The 22,312-nt window shown below is 43.5% G+C and overlaps 1 protein-coding gene across 1 annotated transcript in view; it reads left to right on the top strand.

Moving 5' to 3' along the window:
- The window catches only part of LOC145398650 (cytochrome P450 2L1-like), a 227,856-nt gene that overhangs the window by 100,189 nt on the left and 105,355 nt on the right, over nucleotides 1–22,312 (top strand). The window contains exon 8 of the mRNA XM_080271457.1: nucleotides 12,251–12,368. Within this exon, the coding sequence (XP_080127583.1) occupies nucleotides 12,251–12,368 (118 nt within the window). The remainder of the gene's footprint in view (nucleotides 1–12,250; nucleotides 12,369–22,312) is intronic.

Below are 22,312 nucleotides of genomic sequence, written 5' to 3'. Positions count from 1 at the left end.
CCTCCTCCAATCCACCACCACCACCTCCACACTCTTCGTCACCTGCGATGCGGAGCAGGAGGAAAACCCCTACACCACCGCCTGGCAAGCCATGTTGCAACACCTCCAGCCTGCGTACGCCACCCATGACACGCAAGCATACCACCTCCAGCCACAGGGACGTGACTTTTCACAGGGGGAGAGTGGTAAAATGCATGGCTTACAACGTACTGCCCCCGAGATGGAAGCAGGGGAGGAATACCATAGTGCCCCCGACAATGAGGCGAGTGGTATACAGCCCAGTGTGCCTGGGAACGTACCGACACCCCCACCTGGACCCCACCAGTTGAAGGGATACACAGCAACAACGACATATGTCAGCCCAGGCCGTGTGCACCTATGTCACCCAGCCGTCGCGCCATCACCATCGTAGGAGAAAGACACTACCTTCAGGGGGTGGGATTGCTGAATCAGCTAGGGGTGGAGTTGTTCTCAGAACTCAAGACAGCGCCCCTCAGGAGACTGCCTACTGCCGCTCCCGCCCTCGCCAGATGGCCTACTGCCGCTCCAAAGGTGCCCCTGTAGAGACAGCCTACTGCCGCTCCTCCTTTCTGCAGAAGGAGACGGCCTACTGCCGCTCCCGCCCTCGCCAGACGGCCTACTGCTGCTCCGAAGGTGCCCCTGTAGAGACGGCCTACTGCTGCTCCGAAGGTGCCCCTGTAGAGACGGCCTACTGCTGCTCCGAAGGTGCCCCTGTAGAGACGGCCTACTGCTGCTCCGAAGGTGCCCCTGTAGAGACGGCCTACTGCCGCTCCTCCCTCCTGCAGAAGGAGACGGCCTACTGCCACTCCCCTCTCCAGCCGAAGGAGATGGCCTACTGCCGCTCCCGCCCTCGTCAGATGGCCAACTGCTGCTCCAAAGGCGGTGCCCCTGAGATGGCCTACTGCCGCTCCTCCCTCCTGCAGAAGGAGACGGCCTACTGCCACTCCTGCCTTCGCCAGACGGCCCACTGCCGCTCCAAAGGTGCTGCCCCTGAGACGGTCAATTGCCGCTCCTCCCTCCTGAAGCAGGAGACGGCCCACTGCCGCTCCCGCCTTCGTCAGACGGCCCACTGCCGCTCCCGCCTTCGTCAGACGGCCCACTGCCGCTCCGAAGATGTACAGAGGTGCGCTGACTCCCCCACTCAGGCCACGGCCAATTGCCAGGCCCTGACACTTGATAGTCCTGCCCCTGGGCAGCCACGGCCAATTGCCGGGCCCCACGGACGAAAGGAGGCAGGGAGTGAGTCATCACCTCGGCAGGAGACAAGAGTCCGGACTTCCTGTACCGGAGCAGCCCAGTCAGGCCTCACAGCCTTCCCTGGCCTCCGCTCCCTACGCCTGGCTCTGGAGCAGACTCACCTGACGGACCCCAGTGTAAGCCAGTGCCGCAGTCCTTCCCTGTTGGCGCCCCTAGACTCTGGAGGCCGCAGTCTGCAGTCTCTCCCAACCCTCCCCAGGACGCCAGGGCATGATCTCCCTACGGCCCCACGACGACGTAAGACTCCCACCTCCGGCCGAGACTTACACCAGAGGTTTCTGGAGCTATTGGCCCTAGTCCTGAGGGCCACACCCCTGAGCCCAGCCCAGAGACCGCGGGCCCCTTGGCCACCTGTAGCCTGGGACGCGAGAGGACGCCCCTACGAGTCGTCCCGTGCCCCCTCGGCACACCTCCCCTTGGCGGTGCCCCTAGCCCGGCAGAATTGACGCCGGCGTGTTCCTCCCCTGCCCCCACGATGAGTGACTCATAATAAGTGTGGTGAAGCCCCAATAATAAGTGAAAGTGATTTAGATTAAGTGTGACTTTGCCAAACCTAGTGTAATACCATTCAGTGACTTAATATAGTGAATATTGGGACAAGTAAGATCACAGTGAAGGAATAAAGGACGAATGTATAAACCAAGATCCGATGAACTAGACTTACGAGTGACGCCCTTTGTATAAAACTAGTAAGACTGTGCCTCCTGGAAATTCCTTTGTAATAAGACACCCCTACTATGGTAGGCTCTAAGGAAATAATACGAGAAAGTGTTAGTAATATTCCCCCACTCACATTACCCGTAAATTCTCTATGGCACTTCCCCGTCCCAGTATCTAGTGTGAGTGTAAAAAAGAAATAGGATTAATTGCCAAAGTCCCTTTGCTATTGGAAAATATTTAATTCAAATGGTTAATACTTACTCATCCCCAGTATTACCATAACTCTGTTCTGGCCCGTCGCAAGTCACTCCCCTCGCCCCCAACCCCAGTGAGACTCACTCCCCGCGCCGCACGCGCGCCTATATTAACCGTACCCTGAATACACTAGACTTAATTGTGTTGGCATTAGTATCAGATAAGAGAGTATCCTGCGAGATACGCATATCCTAGATAAGGTTTTATTTCTTTGCTATATATTGTGTTGTAATATCTGCTGAGTTTGTCCTGTGTCTGACTGTGGTAATATACATGTAAAGGTTATTGCCTGAAGTTTTTGTGTCCTGCCTCTCTTTATTGCACTAAGCTCCGGTCTCGAATGAGGACCTCGCTATACGTTAGGTGTTCTAGGAACGAGAAGTCGAGCCTAATTTCACCTGGCATTACAAGCTAGGCACAAGAGCCTGAGGGTTAGTACTATCACCATTAACTCTTTCATGGTCCAAACAGCTCTAGTAGTGTTTTCCAGCTCACGGCAAGCGTTTTATTCAGCTGAGAGTGAGTCATCACGGATGACTGAGTGTAAACATACCATAACTTTATAGGCTCTGTCAAATTTTATAATGAAAGTCTTATTATTGCAAAGATTTTTTTTTTTCCCCTAAAAGTCTTTTCTGTAGTCAGAACTTTTACATGCATTGTACTTTACCGGGATTATCGTTTCATTCTGTCAATAACGTCCAAGCTACACTGCCATCTTTACACGGTATACTGTTTCCGATCCGTTCTGCCACCCAGCACCATTCCAGCTTGGCCCACGAAGTAAATGGCGTAGGAGACTTCGCAGCACCTCTTTTTCACATGTTAATATCGACATATTTTGCATCAGTGACATGCACGAGGATAATGAAATGTGATGTGCAAAAGGATAATGAAGTGAAATGTGCAAGAGGATAAAGAAGTGTAATGTGCAAGAGGATGATGAAATGGAATGTGCAAGAGGATAATGAAATGGAATGTGCAAGAGGATAATGAAGTTTAATGTGCATGAGGATAATGAAGAGTAATGTTCAAGAGGATAATGAAGTGGAATGTGCAAGAAGATAATGAAGTGCAGTGTGCATGAGGATAATGAAGAGTAACGTTCAAGAGGATAATGAAGTGGAATGTGCAAAAGGATAATGAATTGGAATGCGAAGTGTTAAAAAATATCCAAAGACCCTCAGGATGCAACCCCTCGTGCATCCACTCCTCGCCACCTCTCCAATCGTTCCTTGTGCCCACAGTAAATTTACAGAAAAAATCCATGATCCACATCTTATTTGCTGAGTTGAAATGTCTATCTTCACAGAATATTCTTTCCCCATCACTGTCCCAGGTAAAGTAGGTTTTACTTTTATTTGACGGATCTAGCCCACTCCCACAAACCTGAAATACTAGATCTCAGTTGCATTAAATTCGATGAACCGTGGTTACGATGTAGGAATGAACCTCCTTAGTCACTACAGTCAGCTTGTTTTCACCAGACGGAACTAGACCACCTCCGCAACTTGAATCCTTAGTCGTCTTCATGAAATTCGATGAACCCTTAGTTATGAGGTAAGAATGAGTCTCCTTGGTTACTTGACAAATCAACTCTCCTGTCTGAATACACTTGCCCATCGACTGAGGTGGAAGGGGTTAGCGAACTTCAGTAGGTTAGAACAAACGCACTGCAATCCTGCCTACTCCACTCTGTTTAACCCACTCATTTCTGCACGGGTGGTGTGACTAAATAAATACTACTTCTGCAGCTGCCGATGAACTTACCATGAAAATCTTTGAAGGACACATTAATTTCTTCAATGGTGCCCGACCATTTCTCACGGTCTCAACTCATATTCCCAGGCTTTGTCTGCCCACTCCACCCTGACCAGAAAGACTATAGTATGATTAACCCACCCCGTGCCATTGCCATTGACGTACATGTATGTCAGCCCCTATAAGCGTGGACAGTGCCATTGATGTACATGTACGTGTACGATTTGAAATATTTGCCAAAATTCGAGTGTTTCCTCCTCCTTTATGTGTTGTGTGGGGATGAAAGGAAAGGAGAAGGGGAAGGGGAAAGGAAAAGGGAAAGGAATGGGGAACAAAGGTGATAGCCGTGAGGAAGGTGAGGAGGAGGGAAATATTCCCCAGGTGGCCTCCGGTTTTCCTCCCCATCCTGATGACAGGGACAGTGATGGTGATGGTGGAGATGGTGAAGCAGAGGATGAAGTGTCGTGGGAGCGGGAAAATGGGAGCAATTTTGTTCCCATACACCAGTCATTTACTTGTGGGGGCCACGGCAGGCTGTACTGTCGAGAGGAATCAATCCTCCAGGAGGATTGATTTCTTCAAAAACTTCTTTACAGATGAGCTGATTCCCAGAATCTGCATACTTTCGAACACGTATGCAGCATTCTGCCGTGGAACAGCCCCACAAATATCCCACAGCCAACTGTTTGATGTCGACATATCTGTCGACGAGATGTACCTGTTCCTGGCATTAGTTCTATTGATGGGACTAATAAAAAAGAATCAGTTGCCTTCATACTGGACTGTGGACTCCCTCATGTCAACACCCTTCTTTAGAAGAGTTATAGGGAGAGACAGATTCCAGTATATTCTCTGCTGGCTCAATTTTTTGCGATACTGAGGACCCCAGCAACATAGGCAACACCGACAGGATGCGCTGAATTCGCCTAGTGTTTGATCACCTGAGGGTGCGATTCTCATCCTGTTTCACTCCTTATAGAGACCTGGTCATAGACGAAAGTCTCGTGTTATGGAGGGGGAGCATTGCCTTCAGGCAATATATTGCAAGAAAAAGACACCGCTTTGGGTTCAAAATTTTCGTCATGTGTGACTGCAGGACCGGGTATGTGCAAGACATAGTCCTGTACACCGGTGGACACAGAAATTCAGAGGATAGGACTATTGGTTTGTTTTGTGCACTTGTGAAAACAATGATGCAGCCGTACCTTAATCGTGGGCCCCTCCTGTACCTGGACAACTGGTACACTAGCCCACTTCTCACTCGGTATTTGCAGCAGCAAGAGACTGGCATCTGCTGTACAGTGAAGAAAACCAGGTGGCACATGGTACAGGTGGGCAGGAAACTGGAATGCAAGGAGGAAGTGTTTTATTAAGCCAACAAAATCCTCACCACTACCTGGCACCACAACCGCGAGGTAAACCTCCTTTCAACAGTTCATCGTCCCGTGATGCATATCACAAAGAACATCGATTACCGTAGTGAAAGACGTGTGCATATCTGGAAACCTGAGGCTGTGATTGATTACAGTATCAATATGCGTCAGGTAGACCAGTCGGATGCAATGATATCAAGCGTAGCGTGTGCCAGGCCCATGATGAAGTAGTACAAGAAACTGTTCTTTCACCTGCTGGATGTAACAGTTTTGAGTGTTCACCTCCTCCACGCCCACACCACAGGATCCAGCGACACTTCCAAAGACTTCATAAGGGAGCTGTGCAGGGAGGTGATTGGCATCCGTGGCCCTGATCGTGCCCCAAGAAAACATCCAGTTAATGTGGAAAATCTCGCCTCACCGAACGTCATTTCCCAGATTTAGTGACGGCGCCAGATGCGAAGATGAATCACCAACGCAGGTGTCACGTGTGCCAACACAGCAGAGCTCAGCCCAGAAATCAGCGAAAGGACTCGCGTTACCAGTGTGTGGAGTGTGATGTGGGCTGTGCCTTACACAAAGCTTCAGAAAATACCACACCCTACTCCTCTTCTGAACTACCTGGTGTGTGCGATAAAAGACGCAAGTGAAATGTATATAACTGTAAATAATATGTAATGATAATTATTTCATAAGTATGTGTAATATGATAAGAAACTACTGTTGTGATACTATAATAGTACTGTATGTGAAGTAAAATAAGTTATGTATTGTATGTGTGTGTGTGTGTGTGTGTGTGTGTGTGTGTGTGTGTGTGTGTGTGTGCGTGTGTGTGTGTGTGTGTGTGTGTGTGTGTGTGTGTGTGTGTGTGTGTGTGTGTGTGCAAGAAAATATACTAAGTGAAAGGACACGGCACGAATATCTTGCTGTGCGAGAAAAGAGAACGGTAGGGCGTTGAGTGTGCGAGAAAATATGCTACCGTAAGTGAAATGACACGGTGCGAATATCTTGCCATGCGAGAAAAGAGAATGGTAGTGCTTTGAGTGTGTGAGAAAAAACACCAAATGCGCGTAGACTATGAAAAGAATTACAAGGTATGTGGAAAACAAATATAATGTACAGTATAATACGTGTGGGCACAGACTTTCTACCTCAGAAATGTAAAATAAAAACTATTACGAACCTTGTATGGGCAGTCCAACTCACTCACTGGCTTGTCATAATGCGCCAACGTACATAACTATGTTTGGAGATACTTCCTATATCATCTATATACCCAACAAGAGTGTCTTTGGCTCGAATAGCATAGTCCGATGAAGAAGATGCAGAGCTTCTGCCTCCTCTCGCTCTGTGGCGGTGGCAGGCGGTGAAGTCTATGGGTGTTACTCCGAAGTTTTCAGCCGCCTGCTTAGGGAGAATCGACCTCAAAATCAACCTAAATGATTTCTGAGAGTACTTTTATGGTTGTTCTCCATGTTTTCTAATCATTTCTGAACTATCTAGCAAAAAAAAAAAAAAGGCCGAATATTATCCGGTACCACTGCTCCATGAGGGTCCAAAGTCCGCCTGCTCGTGGTGGGTTAAAGCTGACCTTGGCACTTGCTTCCTTGAACATGATCTGAACCTATCTGATGGATAGGACTGCAAGTAAAAGGATATCAGACCTAAATTGTCATATCTTAGGGGAGAAAAAAAATTGTACCAAAAACACTGATCTGGGGGATATACCTTTCTGGCTATTATCTGAATCAGTCTGCTGCAGGATATCTCGAGTTAGTCGATGCACCAACTTCAGGAGGTGATTCGAGACCATTCTAAGACTTAAAAGTTCAAAGTATCTGTATCTGTACGTGTATTAGGCAACAACGGATTCACTACAGGACCAGACCTTTTCCTCTGAGGGATAGCGATAGTTAAAATTAACTCTTCCTTAAGCTAGCAAAGTACAAATGAAGAAGAGGTGACTGTAGGAGAAGTGATGTATGTGAAGTCAAGGTGTTATGTTGACAAGTTTGTACATGTCAGAATCCGTGTGTGACATCAGTACAACGTACAGGGTGTGAACGTAATATTATTATGCTAGGCATGTGAGAGGAAATACCACCAGTTCCCTTTTAAATGCCCGGTACTGCTTGCATTCGAACCCTAGATTCGCGGTACACACATCGCCAGGCGAGTAAGCTACCAATCGAGCCACCGTTGTTCCAAATATTCTAATACACTTGATGAAAAATTTACTGGTGCACACTTTGCAGGAAATTGACGCTACAGAAGATGGCTATTGCAAACTGCCCGATAAGTCTATCTCACGATGGTAGACCTGCCTTAATGAGGAAACCAGATTATATAATTTGTGACAATTCCAAGTCAGCATTATCGTAATTTTTGCATATAATGATAATAAATTAACTTTCTCAGGCCAGCACTAGGTATACTGACTATTAAGAATATAAAAGAATCCCTCTTGTGTCATATTTTTTATACTGTATGAATGCATAGAATAATATTTTGATATGAAAATTAAAAAAAAAATGTAACAGGCAATATATTCACTTTACACGTGGACGGATCGAGGCAGTTGGTTAAACGCCTCTGCCTTTGAACTGTCTGCTCTATACTGTAAAGGTTAGTCATATTGAGGTTATCCACCTTGATTACACGTAGGACATATGAGACTGAGTGGTAAGCGAGTTTTACTGTACTCATATTTTCATTTCACACCAACAAGCTCCCATTCATTGAGGTAGCGGGGGGGAAACAATCTGGCCGCACTGGGAATGGTGCTGCTACTCTGCAGCCAGGTTGTGTTAGGAAGAATTCTGCCACCGTATTCCCTGTGTGTCGTAATAGGCGACTAAAAGGGACGGGGTGAGGGGACTAGGGACCCCTCCCCTGTTTTTTTAGTTCCTACAATGAGACAGGGAATAGAAATGGATGGGGGATTGAGTTATCCCCGTACCCTGAAGACTGGGTCTATGAATGTGCGTGGATGTAGTGAGATTGAGGCTAAAAGGGAGGAGACTGGGAGAAAGTTTGTGAGAAAAATGTTGGATGTGTTAGCTCTGAGTGAAAGAAAGATGAAAGGGAAAGGTGAGCCTAAGTTTGGAAGAGTGAATGGAAGATTGTTAGATGTTGACAGAGGATGGGCGAGAGAAGTTGTGGCCTTGTCAGTAAGCCAGGAAGTGCAGCAGTGTGTGACTGAATGGAAGGAGGTGTCATCGAGACTGATGTCGGTGAAAGCGAAATCTGAACGTGAGTTATGGGTATTTCTGATTGCACATGGGCCTGGTAGTGAAAGGGATGCAGAAGAGAGGGAGTCCTTCTGGAACGATGTTGATGAGTGGCTGCAGAGTATTGAAACGAATGTGAATGTGGTAATGATGGGAGATTTGAATGCTAGAGTGGGAAATGTAGTAGTTGAAGGTGTAGTTGGTATGCATGGTGTGCCTGGAAAAAATGAAAATGGGGAACGAATGACAGGGATATGTGTTGAAAGAGAGTTGGTGACTGGAAATACCTTGTTTGAGAGGAAAGATATTTAGAAGTATACATGGGTAAGACAGGAGGGTGGAAGGGTTGTTGAGAGAGCATGGATGGACTATGTGGTGGTGTCCAGGAATGTAATAAGAAGATTCTTGGTTGTGAGAGTTTTGAGAGGGTAGGGTGGAGGTATGTCTGACCACCACCTGGTAGGGGGAAAGTTGAGAGTAGGTAAGAGATGGGTGAGAGCGAGGAGAGCTGGGTGTGGCAGGGAGGTTTTGAAAGTGAGTTGGATAAAACAGAGAAAATGATAGAGTATCAGGAAAAACTGAAAGATGAGTGGAATGGAGTGAATGATCAGGAGAATGGCAGTGTGGTGGAGGAATGGCAGTTGTTTAAGAGTGCTGTGGTCGGGCATGCGGAAGAGGTGTGTGGTGTGAGACGAGTGTCTGGTGGTGTAAGAAAGGGAAGTGAATGGTGGTGTGATGAAGAAAGTATGGCTGTGGCTGAGAAGAGACGTGCATATGAAGTGTGGCTGCAGAGGAAGGATGAGGTGTCATATGAGAGGTATAAGGAAAAGAGGAATAGGGCAAGAAGGGCTGTGCATGATGCTAAAGTGGCAGCAGATGAAAGGTGGGGTAGGCGGTTGACTGAGAATTTTCAACAGAATTAGAAAATGTTTTGGAAGGAGGTGAAAAGGGTACGAAAGGGAGAGTCTAGGAAGGAAGAGCGAGTGAAAGCAGAGGATGGAAGGATTTTAACTGAGATGGACGCAGTAAGGAACAGATGGGAGGAGTATTTTGAAAGACTGTTAAATGTAGAGGAGGAAAGGGAGGCTGAGATTGTGGCAGATGGAAGGGTGCAAGGAATAAATGTGTTGGGAGAGTTGAATGATTCTTCAATCATGATGGAGGAAGAGCAGGAGGCAGTAGAGGAGATGAAAACAGGGGAAGCTGCAGGTATGGATGAGTGTGCTGTGGAATACCTGAAAGGTGGTGGGGCGAATATTGCTGAGTGGTTAGTAAGATTGTTGATTGTGTGTTTGGTGAGAGGTATGGTGCCAGTTGACTGGGCAAGTGCTTGTGTGGTCCAAGTGTATAAAGGTAAGGGTGATAAGTATAAATGTACTAGCTTTAGGGATATAAGTCTGTTGAGTATTGTAGGTAAGGTGTATGGTAGAGTGTTAATTTAGAGTTAGAAAAGGTACGGAGGGAGTGATTGGTGATGAGCGGTGTGGTTTTAGGAGAGGGAGGAGATGCGCGGATCAGGTGTTTGCTGTGAGATAGGTGTGTGAAAAGTATTTAGAGAAAGGGAAGGTTGTGTTTTGGGCGTTCATGGATTTAGAGAAAGCATACAAAAAACACTGATAGAAAGGATTTGTGGACTTGTTGTTAGGTTGCTAAAAGGTGTGAAAGTTATTATGTAAATAGCACAGCATGTGTAAGAGTGCGAAATACTGTGAGTGACTGGTTTCCCGTGAGAGTGAGGCTACACCAGGGATGTGTGATGTCGCCTTGGTTGTTTAATATTTATAGGGATGGTGTTGTAAGGGCGACTCTACACTGAGTGACAAGCCAAATGGTTTCCTGTACACGAGTAAACCCTTTACTATGCTGGGTGGTAACCATATAGCCAAATTTTGGCACCTGGTGGTTTAGTGGGTAATTATTGTGCTCCAGTCCGATTAGGCCGGTGAAGGTTCATATCCAAGGGATGGTTGGGGTTGATTGCTCATGTAATACCACTCAGGGATGAGTGAGGCTGGTCACTCTCATCTTAAATGTCGAGACCAACTGCCTAGCCCCGGGCTCCTACGCTCCTCATGGGGCAATGTAGTATTGGATGATGGATGGATGGATGTTGTAAGGGAGGTGAATGCAAGAGTGTTAGGTGGAGAATTGATTCTGGTGAATGCTGATGGTAGAGAGTGGAACCTGACTCAGCTGCTGTTTGCAGATGATACTGCACTAGTGGCTGATTCAGACGAGAAATTGAGACAGTTGGTAGAGGAGTTTAGAAGGGTGTGTAAAACGAGGAAATTGAGAGTAAATGAGAATAAGAGTAAAGTGATGCAGTGTATAAGGTTGGTAGATGGTAGGAGGATGAATATAATTTTGAATGATGAGTTGCTTGAGGAGGTAGAATGTTTTAAGTATTTAGGGTTACATGTTGCTGTGGATGGAAGAATAGATGTAGAGGTGAAGGTTAGAATCAATGAAGTATGAACGGTGCTGGGAGGAATGAAAAAAGTGTTTAGATGTGGTTCGCTTAGAATGGATGTAAAGAGAAGGCTGTACGAGAGTGTAGTGGTAGTGACTGCATTATATGGGGCTGAAACATGGACTATGGGTGTAGCAGAGAGGAAGAGTTTGAATGTAATGGAGATGAGGTGTCTGAGGAGTATGTGTGGAGTGACGCGTATGGATTGAGTGAAAAATGGTGAAGTGCGAAGAAGAACTGGAGTTGTGCAGGGGATGGCTGATCAAGTTGAGCAGAGGATGTTGCGATGATTTGGCCACATGGAGAGAATGGATGATGTGCGATTGGTGAAAAAGGTAACTGGATCGGATATGAGAGGCGTAGGGCTGAGAGGAAGACCATGAACAGGAGGGATGGATAATGTGAAGAGAGAAATGGATGTGAGAGGGATGTCTATTGAGGAACGAAGAGTGGCTGTGTGTGATAGAAATGACTGGAGAGAAATTGTGAATGAATAAATGATGACGCAGCCATGAGCGCATATTCTCCCACGTTTGGCCTGATCAGCTGAGCAGGTCACGTGCGGGTAAGGGGATGGGTCCATTATGACGTGGCAAGGGTAAACCAGCTCTGCTGTCGGGTCCTGCTGCGGATGTCACTGATTGCACTGCGCAGTGTACCTTCGTGTGGTGTGGTGCGGTAAAGGTTTGTCCTTTCTCCCCTTGGGGCTAAGTTGTGAATGAATGTGTTTGTGTCGATGAGTAAATTGGGGGGGTGTCGTCCTGTCTCGGCTACCTCCCTTTCCTTGGGGGAAGCAGCCTAGGTATATAGATAGATAGATAGAAGGAGCAGTTTCATACAGGCAGTTACTGTGTTCTTTACTTCGCTCTTTCTTTCATTTTACTCCAACAGATGCTTAAAAAGTCCTGACTGGTGGTTTTGGGGGTGATTACTTGTGGCTAGAGGGAATGTTGATATTAATGCCCATATTCTCGTCCGTTTAGGAGACTTTTTAACACCTCTTCCCTTGCAGTTTATCTTGCATTTTACACCTTACCATTGTCCTCTATGTCATTTAATGTTCTGTGATATCGAAACAGATTGCATCCATAGCATATAAGTGATTGTTAACGAATCATATGCAGAAATAAACCAATAAGGATGAGATGCTATGGAGCCAGCTTAACTGATGTGTACGTGTTTTTGCATCATAGTATGCTCTTAATTTTATTTTGCACCAACAGGCTGCCCTACACTGAAGCTGTTATTCACGAGACGCTAAGAAAGTCTGCTCTAACTGCTTTCGGGGTGCAGCACATGGCAACCCAGGACACCAGTCTGGGGGGCTACACTATCCCCAAGGTCAGTGCTTTAGTCCAAGTGTCACGGTTGTCTGACCTAGTATTAAGCCTGTCCTGTGCCAACTACATGTTTTATCATGGCGAACGTAAAGCGATTTAACTGACTTCTAAGTAAAACGGCAACTACTAAATCCATATTATTTCTTTTGAGGTTTAGGGGTTCGAAGCTATGATTCTGTAGTCCAGTATAGTCTGCTTCTCGTGACGGCATTACAGTGATCGATAAACCTCCAACCACCGCTTGGGGATTTAGCTTAAACGCATGGGTAGACCGTCACTCTGACTGGGGTGCTTTTACTACTCAACCACCAAAGGTGGAAAAAAAAAAAACTGCCACCATGATAATTTTGCTTGGTAACCGAGAATTTTGTAATTACTTCTATCTAACGCCAGGGAATAATTTCGGACCAGGGCAGTCTTCCGCAGACAAAGGGCTAGTAAAAGATCCTATCCATTTTTTATGACATACATATCGTGGTAGTAATTAATAAGTTTTGTTAATAAGTATTGTTGGATTGAATTTTGTTACGTACATACACTGCAGGTTGGTTATGAAGTGTTTCGTTGCTGTTTGAGAGAAAACAAAACAAATGTGTATACAGTTTAAAATGCAGCTTTACTTTAGTAGAGTTTGTTCATACAACCCCTGTACCGATAGCTAGGTTTAAGAGGCTCACTGGCGCCTCTTTGTTAGCTATATATATATATATATATATATATATATATATATATATATATATATATATATATATATATATATATATATATATATATATACAGTATATATATATATATATATATATATATATATATATATATATATATATATATATATATATATATATATATATATATATATATATATATATATATATATTACGTCCCCACCCCACACTGCCACAGCCTCCAACAGCAGTAGTACAGTACAGGAAGGACGTTACCCAGGGAGTTGTTCTTCCTATGGTCAGCCTTTAGGTGTATAGTACACAAGATCAGCTGAGGCGTTGTAAATAAACACTGGCCTCTAATGTTCGCTGGCTTTATTTTCCAAGTAATTACAATTATGCTTTCCAACTTCACTGTTTTCACAAGCACTGGAGCTATACACACATTACTAATTGCAGTTGCACTTAATGCTTGACAACACTTCACTATTTTCACAAGTATCGATGATGTACAAACTTCAATAAACACTTCACTGTTTTCGCAAGTCCCGAAAATATACAAACTTCACTGACACTGCACTACACCCAAACTAAACTGAAAGCCAACGGAACTGAGCTAGTCTCTTCCATATCGTTATATAAGAATGTATTGTTCGAGAATGATCTACATTCCACGAAAACAACAATTCTGGTGTATTGCAGAAAGAGAGAGCACAGTTACCAACACGGAGACAACCAAAACATGCCAGTTTTCATACAGTACATAACACTGTAAATTATTTAGCATACATGCTTAAACTGAACAGCATAATTTATCTATCTCTATCTATCTACTGCCAGACGCCTCAATCCCGTTTGGGGTGGCCACAAACAAATCGCCTCCAAGTCGCCCTGTCCCCCGCCATTTCACTGCCCTGCTTCCAACTCACACCCCCCTCTCTCATATACCTCTCCACCCCATCCCTCCATCTCATCCTCGGCCTCCCCCTCCCTCTTCCCCCTCCACCTCACTCACATACACTCTCTTCATCAGTCTTTCACCCTCCATCCTCTCCACATAGCCAAACCACCTCAGTGTGTTCCTCATAACGCTTCCTATCACATCCACATCAACACCACAACGCTCCTTTATATCCTCATTCGTCAGCCTGTCTCTCCATGTGACTCCACAGGCTCCTCTTAAATAACTCATTTCCACTGCTCTCACTCTTGACTTGTGTCCTTCCAACAATGTCCAAGCTTCACTTCCATACGTTAGAGTTGGTATCACAATACTGTCATGTAGTAACTTTTTCACTTCCATGCTCACTTCCCTGTTTCTTATCACTGCTTTCAAAGAACCAGCAACCTTTCTTCCCTGCTGTACCCTTTCAAGCACTTCACCCTCCAAACCTCCATCCTTACTCATCACACTACCCAAGTACTTAAACGTACTCACATTTTCCAATTCCTCACCATCCAACCTCGCTGTACATTCACTGACTTCACCTCTCTCAAAGACCATCACTTTACTCTTCCCTACATTCACCTTTAGATTCCGTTTCTTACACACACTCTCAAATTCATCCACCAAGCCTTGCAGCTCCCCTTCGTCTTCACTCAACAACACAGTATCATCTGCAAACAACAGTACAGGGAGTTTCCAAACACTATCCTCTCTCACCAGGGCCACTCCAACATCCACTACCCTACCTTGTACCTCTTTTATTACCCCATCCATGTACAGATTGAACAACCATGGAGACATGACACATCCCTGTTTCAAACCAACTTTCAAAGAGAAAAATTCACTTAGTTCACCATCCACACGCACTGCAGCCTTTGCACCATCGTACATGCTCTTCACAGCATTCAACAACTTCCCATCTACTCCATATATTCTTAACACTTTCCACAATCCTTGTCTATCCACCCTGTCATATGCTTTCTCCAAATCCATGAAAGCCGCATACAACTTCTTTCTCTTCTCTAGAAACTTTTCCACAAAAGATCTAAGAATGAATATCTGATCTACACAACCTCTTCCCTTCCTAAAGCCTCCCTGTTCTTCTCCAACTAATTTCTCTGTTCTTTCTCTAACTCTGTCAATAAGTATCCTACCATACACTTTTCCTATTATAATAAGAAGACATATGCCCCTATGACTACCACACATTTCTTTTTCCCCTTTTCCTTTGTACAAGGGAATAATTATACCTGACTTCCAATCCTCCGTGACTCTTCCTTCCTCCCAGGCCAATCTGCACATCTTCCACATCCATTCTACTACTATCTCTCCCCCATGCTTCAGCATTTCACCACACACTCCATCAATTCCTGGGGCTTTCCCCGATTTAACATTCTTCATTGCTTCCACAACTTCTATCCTACTGATTTCTTCCTGTCTTCTCACCTCCCTCCTTCTCCCAGCCATTCCCCAGCCACTTATACTCGCATTACTTCCATCCTCTACGTTCAACAATTCCTTAAAGTGTTCTCTCCATCTGCTCACTTTTTCTCCTTTCTCCACTAGTAATCTACCATTTTTATCTTTCACTCCCCTGCTAACTTCACTTCCACCCTGTCTTACTCTTTTCACCTCTCTCCAGAACATTTTCTTACAGTCCCTCCACTTTACACTCAAATTCCTTCCAAATTCCTCATCCACTCTCTTCTTACTCTCTCTTACTAATCTTTTCACCTCTCTCTTTCTTTCTACATATAACTCCCTCTTCCGCCTCTGAACTTCTTTAACAATCACATAAATAAACATTATTAAAGGAAAATTGCACAAAAATTAATGCATAACTTACGAAATAACTACGCTCACAATAGCAGGCAAACTGGCAACTCTGACTCTTACCAAAACCTATGGTAAGCGACGAGAAACATCGAGATGCTTCTCGAGTACCTAACTGGCAAAGTTCGCTTCTTTATATATATATATTTATATATATATATATATATATATATATATATATATATATATATATATATATATATATATATATATATATATATATATTTATATCATATCTATATCTATCTATCTATCTATCTATCTATCTATATATATATAGATGGAGCCTCTGTGGTACGGTGGTATGTGTGTTTTCGTACATGGGAGAACGAGGGTTCATGCCCCGCAAAGGTAATAAACTTTGGGAGAGTTCTTCCGGCCACATACAGCTTTGGTTAACATAAGGGATGCTGTGGTTCAACCAGTGTCGTGTCCTGTAAAGTATGCTTTCACCAAGTCAGCTTTCATGGGCCGATTACATTTGGTTCACAGACTACACACACGTACAAAGCCACTCCAACACTATAATTACACTTACAAGCACTTCTCACCCTACATACAATCTCTACCAGACTGCCCTAGCCACTTGGTAGAGATACATTGGCTGTATCGTCCCCACATCGGTCAAGACACTTGCAGTAGACACTCAAACGGTTGATGATATATATATATATATATATATATATATATATATATATATATATATATATATATATATATATATATATATATATATATTGTTACGGAACAGAGAAAGATAATGTACACTTTAAGTGAGAATACTAAAAATCACTACTGTCCCAGGTTCAAAACAAAAGAGGTAAAATTACAAGTTAAAGTTTAATGCTCAAACTAACAACAAAACATTCAGGACTCATAAGGATAATGTAATGGCAAAAAACAGGTTAAATATATGGTTAACTGCAATAGCCTCTATTAACACGAAATTAGCATGAGTAAATTTATCTAAGTCAGCCCTGATAAAATGACAATACCAGATAATACTCAGTGAATGCAAGATACATTATTACAGACACAAAATATTATTAATAATGGCTGACAGTAAAACTTTACATTAAGCACAAAAAACTCACTAGGCCTACGAATTAACACCTTATGCCATACAATACAAGAACAAAATGTAATAACACTTATACTCAAATTACACAGCTGCTAGATGGTTGGAGACTTCCTGAGCACTCACAATAATAACAACTGTACAGGGGAGGACAGAAATGTGAACAAAATGAGGAGTAGATCTAAGTAGCAATTAATGCAGAGACTGAGCTCATTATATAGGGGCCGGCAGAGCTTGATACAACTTGTAAGAAGGATGCGCAAATGAAGCCATGGAGACAAAGAGTTAACAATCCTGCTCTGAACAACAGAAAGAACGATTTACTCTACGATAAGGGTAGAAGGGGGGAGTGAGGTAGAACACGCTCGTGATCAAACATGCAGCATACTGTACGTTAGAATTACACAAAGGACAATGAAATCATAGGCTATGTAACACCTCTCCACAAAGAAAAAGAAATTTACAAAGGAAATTTCTTATTATTCTAAAACAATCTTTCTAGAGTCTAGATAAGCAATCTGCAATAATATTTTCTTTCCCCTTGACATGTTGTATGTCTAATGAATACTCCTGAAGAAGTAGACTCCATCTTGTCAATCTCTGATTTTTATCTTTAAACTTACTAAGGAATTTCAGTGGGTTATGATCGGTATAAATGACTATGGGGTCAAAACCAGAACACAAATAAAATGAAAAATGCTGTAAACCCAAAATCAAGGCCAAAAGCTCTTTCTCAATAGTTGAGTAGTTCTTTTGAGGTGGAGTGAACTTCTTACTGTAATAAGATAAAGGGTGTTCAATACCCTGATCATATTCTTGCAGCAAAACAGCCCCAGCTCCTGTATCGCTTGCATCAACAGCCATCTTAAAAGGCTTAGCAAAATTTGGAGTAGCGAGCACTGGCTGACTTAATAGGATAGCTTTAAGGTTGCTGAAAGAGGATTCACAGTTATCGGTCCAGACAAATTTAACTCCCTTTTTCAGTAGGTCTGTAAGTGGTGATACAAGAATTGAAAAGTTAAGAACAAATCTCCGGTAATAACCTACCATTCCAAAAAATCTTTGTAGCTCTTTCCTACTTTTAGGTCTGGGAAGATCACTTATAACCTGAACCTTAGCTCCTGGTGGTGCAACATGTCCATCACCAATTACGTACCCAAGGTACTGAACTTTAGCTTGACCAAACTCACACTTTGATATATTAGCTACAAGATTAGCCTGAACCAAACGTTCAAGAAATTTACTGACATGGCATAGGTGATCTTTCCAGTTGTCACTGAAGATTAATACATCATCAATATAAACAACACACCCTGCCAAACCCTCTGTTACAACATTCATGAGCTTCTGAAATATGGCTGGTGCATTCTTCATACCATATGGCATTATAGAACATGCAAAAGTCTCTCCTAGTGTTACAAAACATGAGATCTCCCTAGCATGTTCAGTCATATGTACTTGCCAGTATCCCTTTAACAAATCAAACTTACTTATGTACCTAGCCTTTCCGATCTTGTCTATGCAATCTTCCACGCGAGGGAGAGAGTAAGTGTCTGTTTTGGTTATCTGATTAACACGTCTGTAGTCGATGCAAAGCCGCTGTGACCCACCTGGCTTAGGGACTAGAGTGACAGGAGAACTCCACTCGCTCTGACAGGGCTCAATCATCTTGTGGTCCAACAGGTAGCCAAGCTCCTTCTGGATGAGAGGAACTTTCACTGGGTTCACACAGTAAGGAGGCAATTTAATTGGCTTTGCGTCTCCAACATCGACATCGTGCATCAACACAGTGGTTCTTCCTGGAGTAGCATGGAACACTTGCGGGTACTCCTGCAGTAATGCCGAAAACTCCTGCCTTTCCTCGGGAGCTAGATGAGAAAGCTTAGTCTGGAGATCATTCATGATATCAGGATTCTTCCCCAAACTATCATTCAGGCTTATGTTGCATGGGAGAACTTCACTTGCAGACTTGGGTGGAACAGCTACAGTGCAGACTGGGTTATTTTCGTCCCGCCTGTGATATAACTTTAGCATGTTGATGTGACAAAGTTGCTTGTTCTTTCTACGATCTGGTGTGGCGATGACATAGTTGACATCACTGAGTTTCTTCTCCACGAAATAAGGACCACTAAACTTGGCTTGAAGAGGTTGCCCATGCACTGGTAGCAGAATCAAAACCTGATCTCCTGGCTGAAAGTGGCGTAACCTGGACTTCTTATCATACCAAGTCTTCATCTTCTCCTGAGCAGCTCCTAAATTCTCTCTCGCCATCTGTAAAGCAGTGGACAGCCGTTCTTTGAACTTCATCACATACTCCAGCAGGTTGACATCATCTTCCTCCGACAGCCAGCATTCCTTGAGTAGCTTAAGGGGTCCTCTTACTTCATGGCCAAACAGTAGTTCAAAGGTTGAGAGGCCCAGTGATTCATTTGGAGATTCTCTTGCGGCAAATACAACAAATGGAAGACCTTTATCCCAGTCTTTCTGATGCTCCAAACAGTATTTCCTGAGCATCGATTTGAGTGTTTGATGATATCTCTCCAACGCTCCTTGGGTCTGGGGATGGTAAGCTGAAGACGTGATCTGGGTGATGCCCAACTCTTTCAGAGACTGCTTGAAAACATTTGACATGAAATTACTTCCCTGGTCTGACTGTACCTCCTTGGGCAGACCAAACTTTGTGAAGAACCCTAGCATTTCCTTAACCACGTTCTTTGCTGAGATATTTCTAAGTGGAATGGCTTCAGGATAACGAGTAGCCATATCAATCAGGGTCAACACATAAGAAAATCCTGAAGAAGTCTTAGGAAGAGGGCCCACAATATCCACCAACACACGGGTGAATGGCGCCTCAAAAGGAGGAATGGGAACTAGAGGTGCAACCTTTTCGGTCTGATTACACTTCCCCACAACTTAACAGGTGTGACAAGACTTACAATACCAGCAAACATCCCTGAAGATACCTGGCCAGTAGAAGTATTTCAAATTGCGTGCCACAGTCTTCCTCACTCCAAGGTGTCCTGCCAAACTGGAATCATGAGCCACTCTAATGATATCCTGCCTACAAACACGAGGGATGACAACTTGATGTACAACCTCCCATTCACACTCGGCTGATGCTGTTGGGGGTCTCCACTTCGTCATAAGTACTCCTGACTTTATATAATAACAAGTAGAAGCACCGGCTGACTCTTCCTCACTGCAAGCAGAGTTAGCTAGACCTTTCAACTCAGGGTCAGCAACCTGCAACTCAACCAACTCTTGACGAGACAAATTATCAACACTACGGGGTACTGCCTCATCTGGTGAGTGGTCCAAATTAGCAAGAAAAGTGTCAGCTAGGATAACATCATCATCATCATTATCCTCTAAGTCACCAGTAACTTTAGACTTAGCCCTAGTGACAGCATATGCAGGGAACACATCAGGGACATCACAATCCTGGGTCGCAGCCACTGGCTCACTAGACAACTGAGGAGCTGGACACACTTGACTTCCACCAATATCATTTCCAAGTAAGAAAGTTACACCTGACATTGGGAGTGTCTCAACCAACCCAACCATAACGGAACCATTAACAAAACCAGACTCTAAATTCACTCTGCACAGAGGGACAGAGAAGTAATTATTCCCTACACCTTGTAAGATTACCGTTTCATCAGAGGAATTAACATTAGAGCCTAGAACACTGGTCAGCATAAGGGATTGGCAAGCACCTGTATCACGATATATTTTAACTGATTTCCTGTCATTACTGTTCAGAGGACTGACAAAACCATCAGACAGGAAATTAGCACATGAACTCTTGAGAGTGTCACCCACGTTACTGCTCAAAAGAGGAACTTCATCATGAGAATTTAATTTACCCCTCAAAGCAGGTTCAGTTAACTCAGTTAAAGAATTCTGGGAACTCTCAAGGGTGGACACTAGACCAATTGACTGAATATTTAAAGACTCCTTTTTGTTCACATCACGCTGTCTCCTGAAACATTTCTCCGTAGTATGACCAAGCTTACTACAATAAGTACATTTACTTTTCTTAAATCTAGAGGTGAAGGTGGTATTTACTTCCTGAGAAACATCATCTTTATTCTCTTTCCTGTTACCTGTACTCTGAGTAGAGGCAACGTACTTACTCTCAGCTTTCCTTTTTTCTTTAGAATATCTCTTGTGAGTGAGAACATATTCATCAGCTAAAACTGCAGCATCAGACAAATTATCTATTCTTTTCTCATCAAGATATAGGCTTACATCTTTATTAATTACCTCTTGAAGTCCTCCAGCAAAATCATCTGCTTAAATTTACCAAAATCAGAATCCACATCCTTAGAATTTAACCACTGCTCTAACAGATCTTCTTTGATTTTTGCATACTCAACATGAAATTGCTTATCTTGCTTATACGTTGTCCTAAATTTTACTCTATAGGCTTCAGGAACAAGCTCATAGGCCTTAAGAATCAAGCTCTTAACTACATCATAATTATCAGATTGATCCTGAGGCAAAGATGCATAAGTTACTTGAGCTTTACCGGTGAGAACAGTTTGAAGGAGTACTGGCCAATACTTTTTGGGCCAATTAAAACCTGTAGCTACCCTCTCAAACAACTGAAAATACTTAGTTAAATCAGATTCATTAAAAGGAGGGACAAGTTTAACATTTTTAGCCACATCAAAATCATCAGAGCTAGATGATCCAGTTCCACCTTGTTTCATGCGATACTCATGGTCTGCCTGAATCCTAGCAAGTTCAACTTGTGCCTGAAACTCAGCCTCCTTAGCACGAGCTTGAAACTCAGTTTCCTTAACACGAGCCTCCTGCAGAGCTAGCTGTAACTTAGCTATTTCAATCTGCGTTTGCTTATTTGGAGGAGTTACATTAAACAAGCTTTTATTAATCATGCCAACAATTTGATCTTTAGAATGATGAGAGTGAACTGGAATTCCCAATTGTTGAGCAACAAGCTTAAGTTCATTCTTTGTTCTGTTTTCTACATCACACACTGTTTGCACATTTGACAAAAAATCTTTGGCTTCATCAAGTGTAGTAATAGTAGACATCATGAAGAAATCGCAGTCGCAAAATATCAAGCAATATCCTTATGATAATATCCTGATGAGAGGTCGCCAAATTTATGTTACGGAACAGAGAAAGATAATGTACACTTTAAGTGAGAATACTAAAAATCACTACTGTCCCGTAAAGTTCCATGTTCAAAACAAAAGAGTTAGGTAAAATTACAAGTTAAAGTTTAATGCTCAAACTAACAACAAAACATTCAGGACTCATAAGGATAATGTAATGGCAAAAAACAGGTTAAATATATGGTTAACTGCAATAGCCTCTATTAACGCGAAATTAGCATGAGTAAATTTATCTAAGTCAGCCCTGATAAAATGACAATACCAGATAATACTCAGTGA

This window comes from Coenobita brevimanus, chromosome 46, assembly GCF_032717465.1.
Source record: "Coenobita brevimanus isolate Jiangsu-jjx chromosome 46, ASM3271746v2, whole genome shotgun sequence".
In the NCBI taxonomy this organism is placed as follows: domain Eukaryota; kingdom Metazoa; phylum Arthropoda; class Malacostraca; order Decapoda; family Coenobitidae; genus Coenobita; species Coenobita brevimanus.
This window is presented reverse-complemented; position numbering and strand designations above follow the sequence as displayed.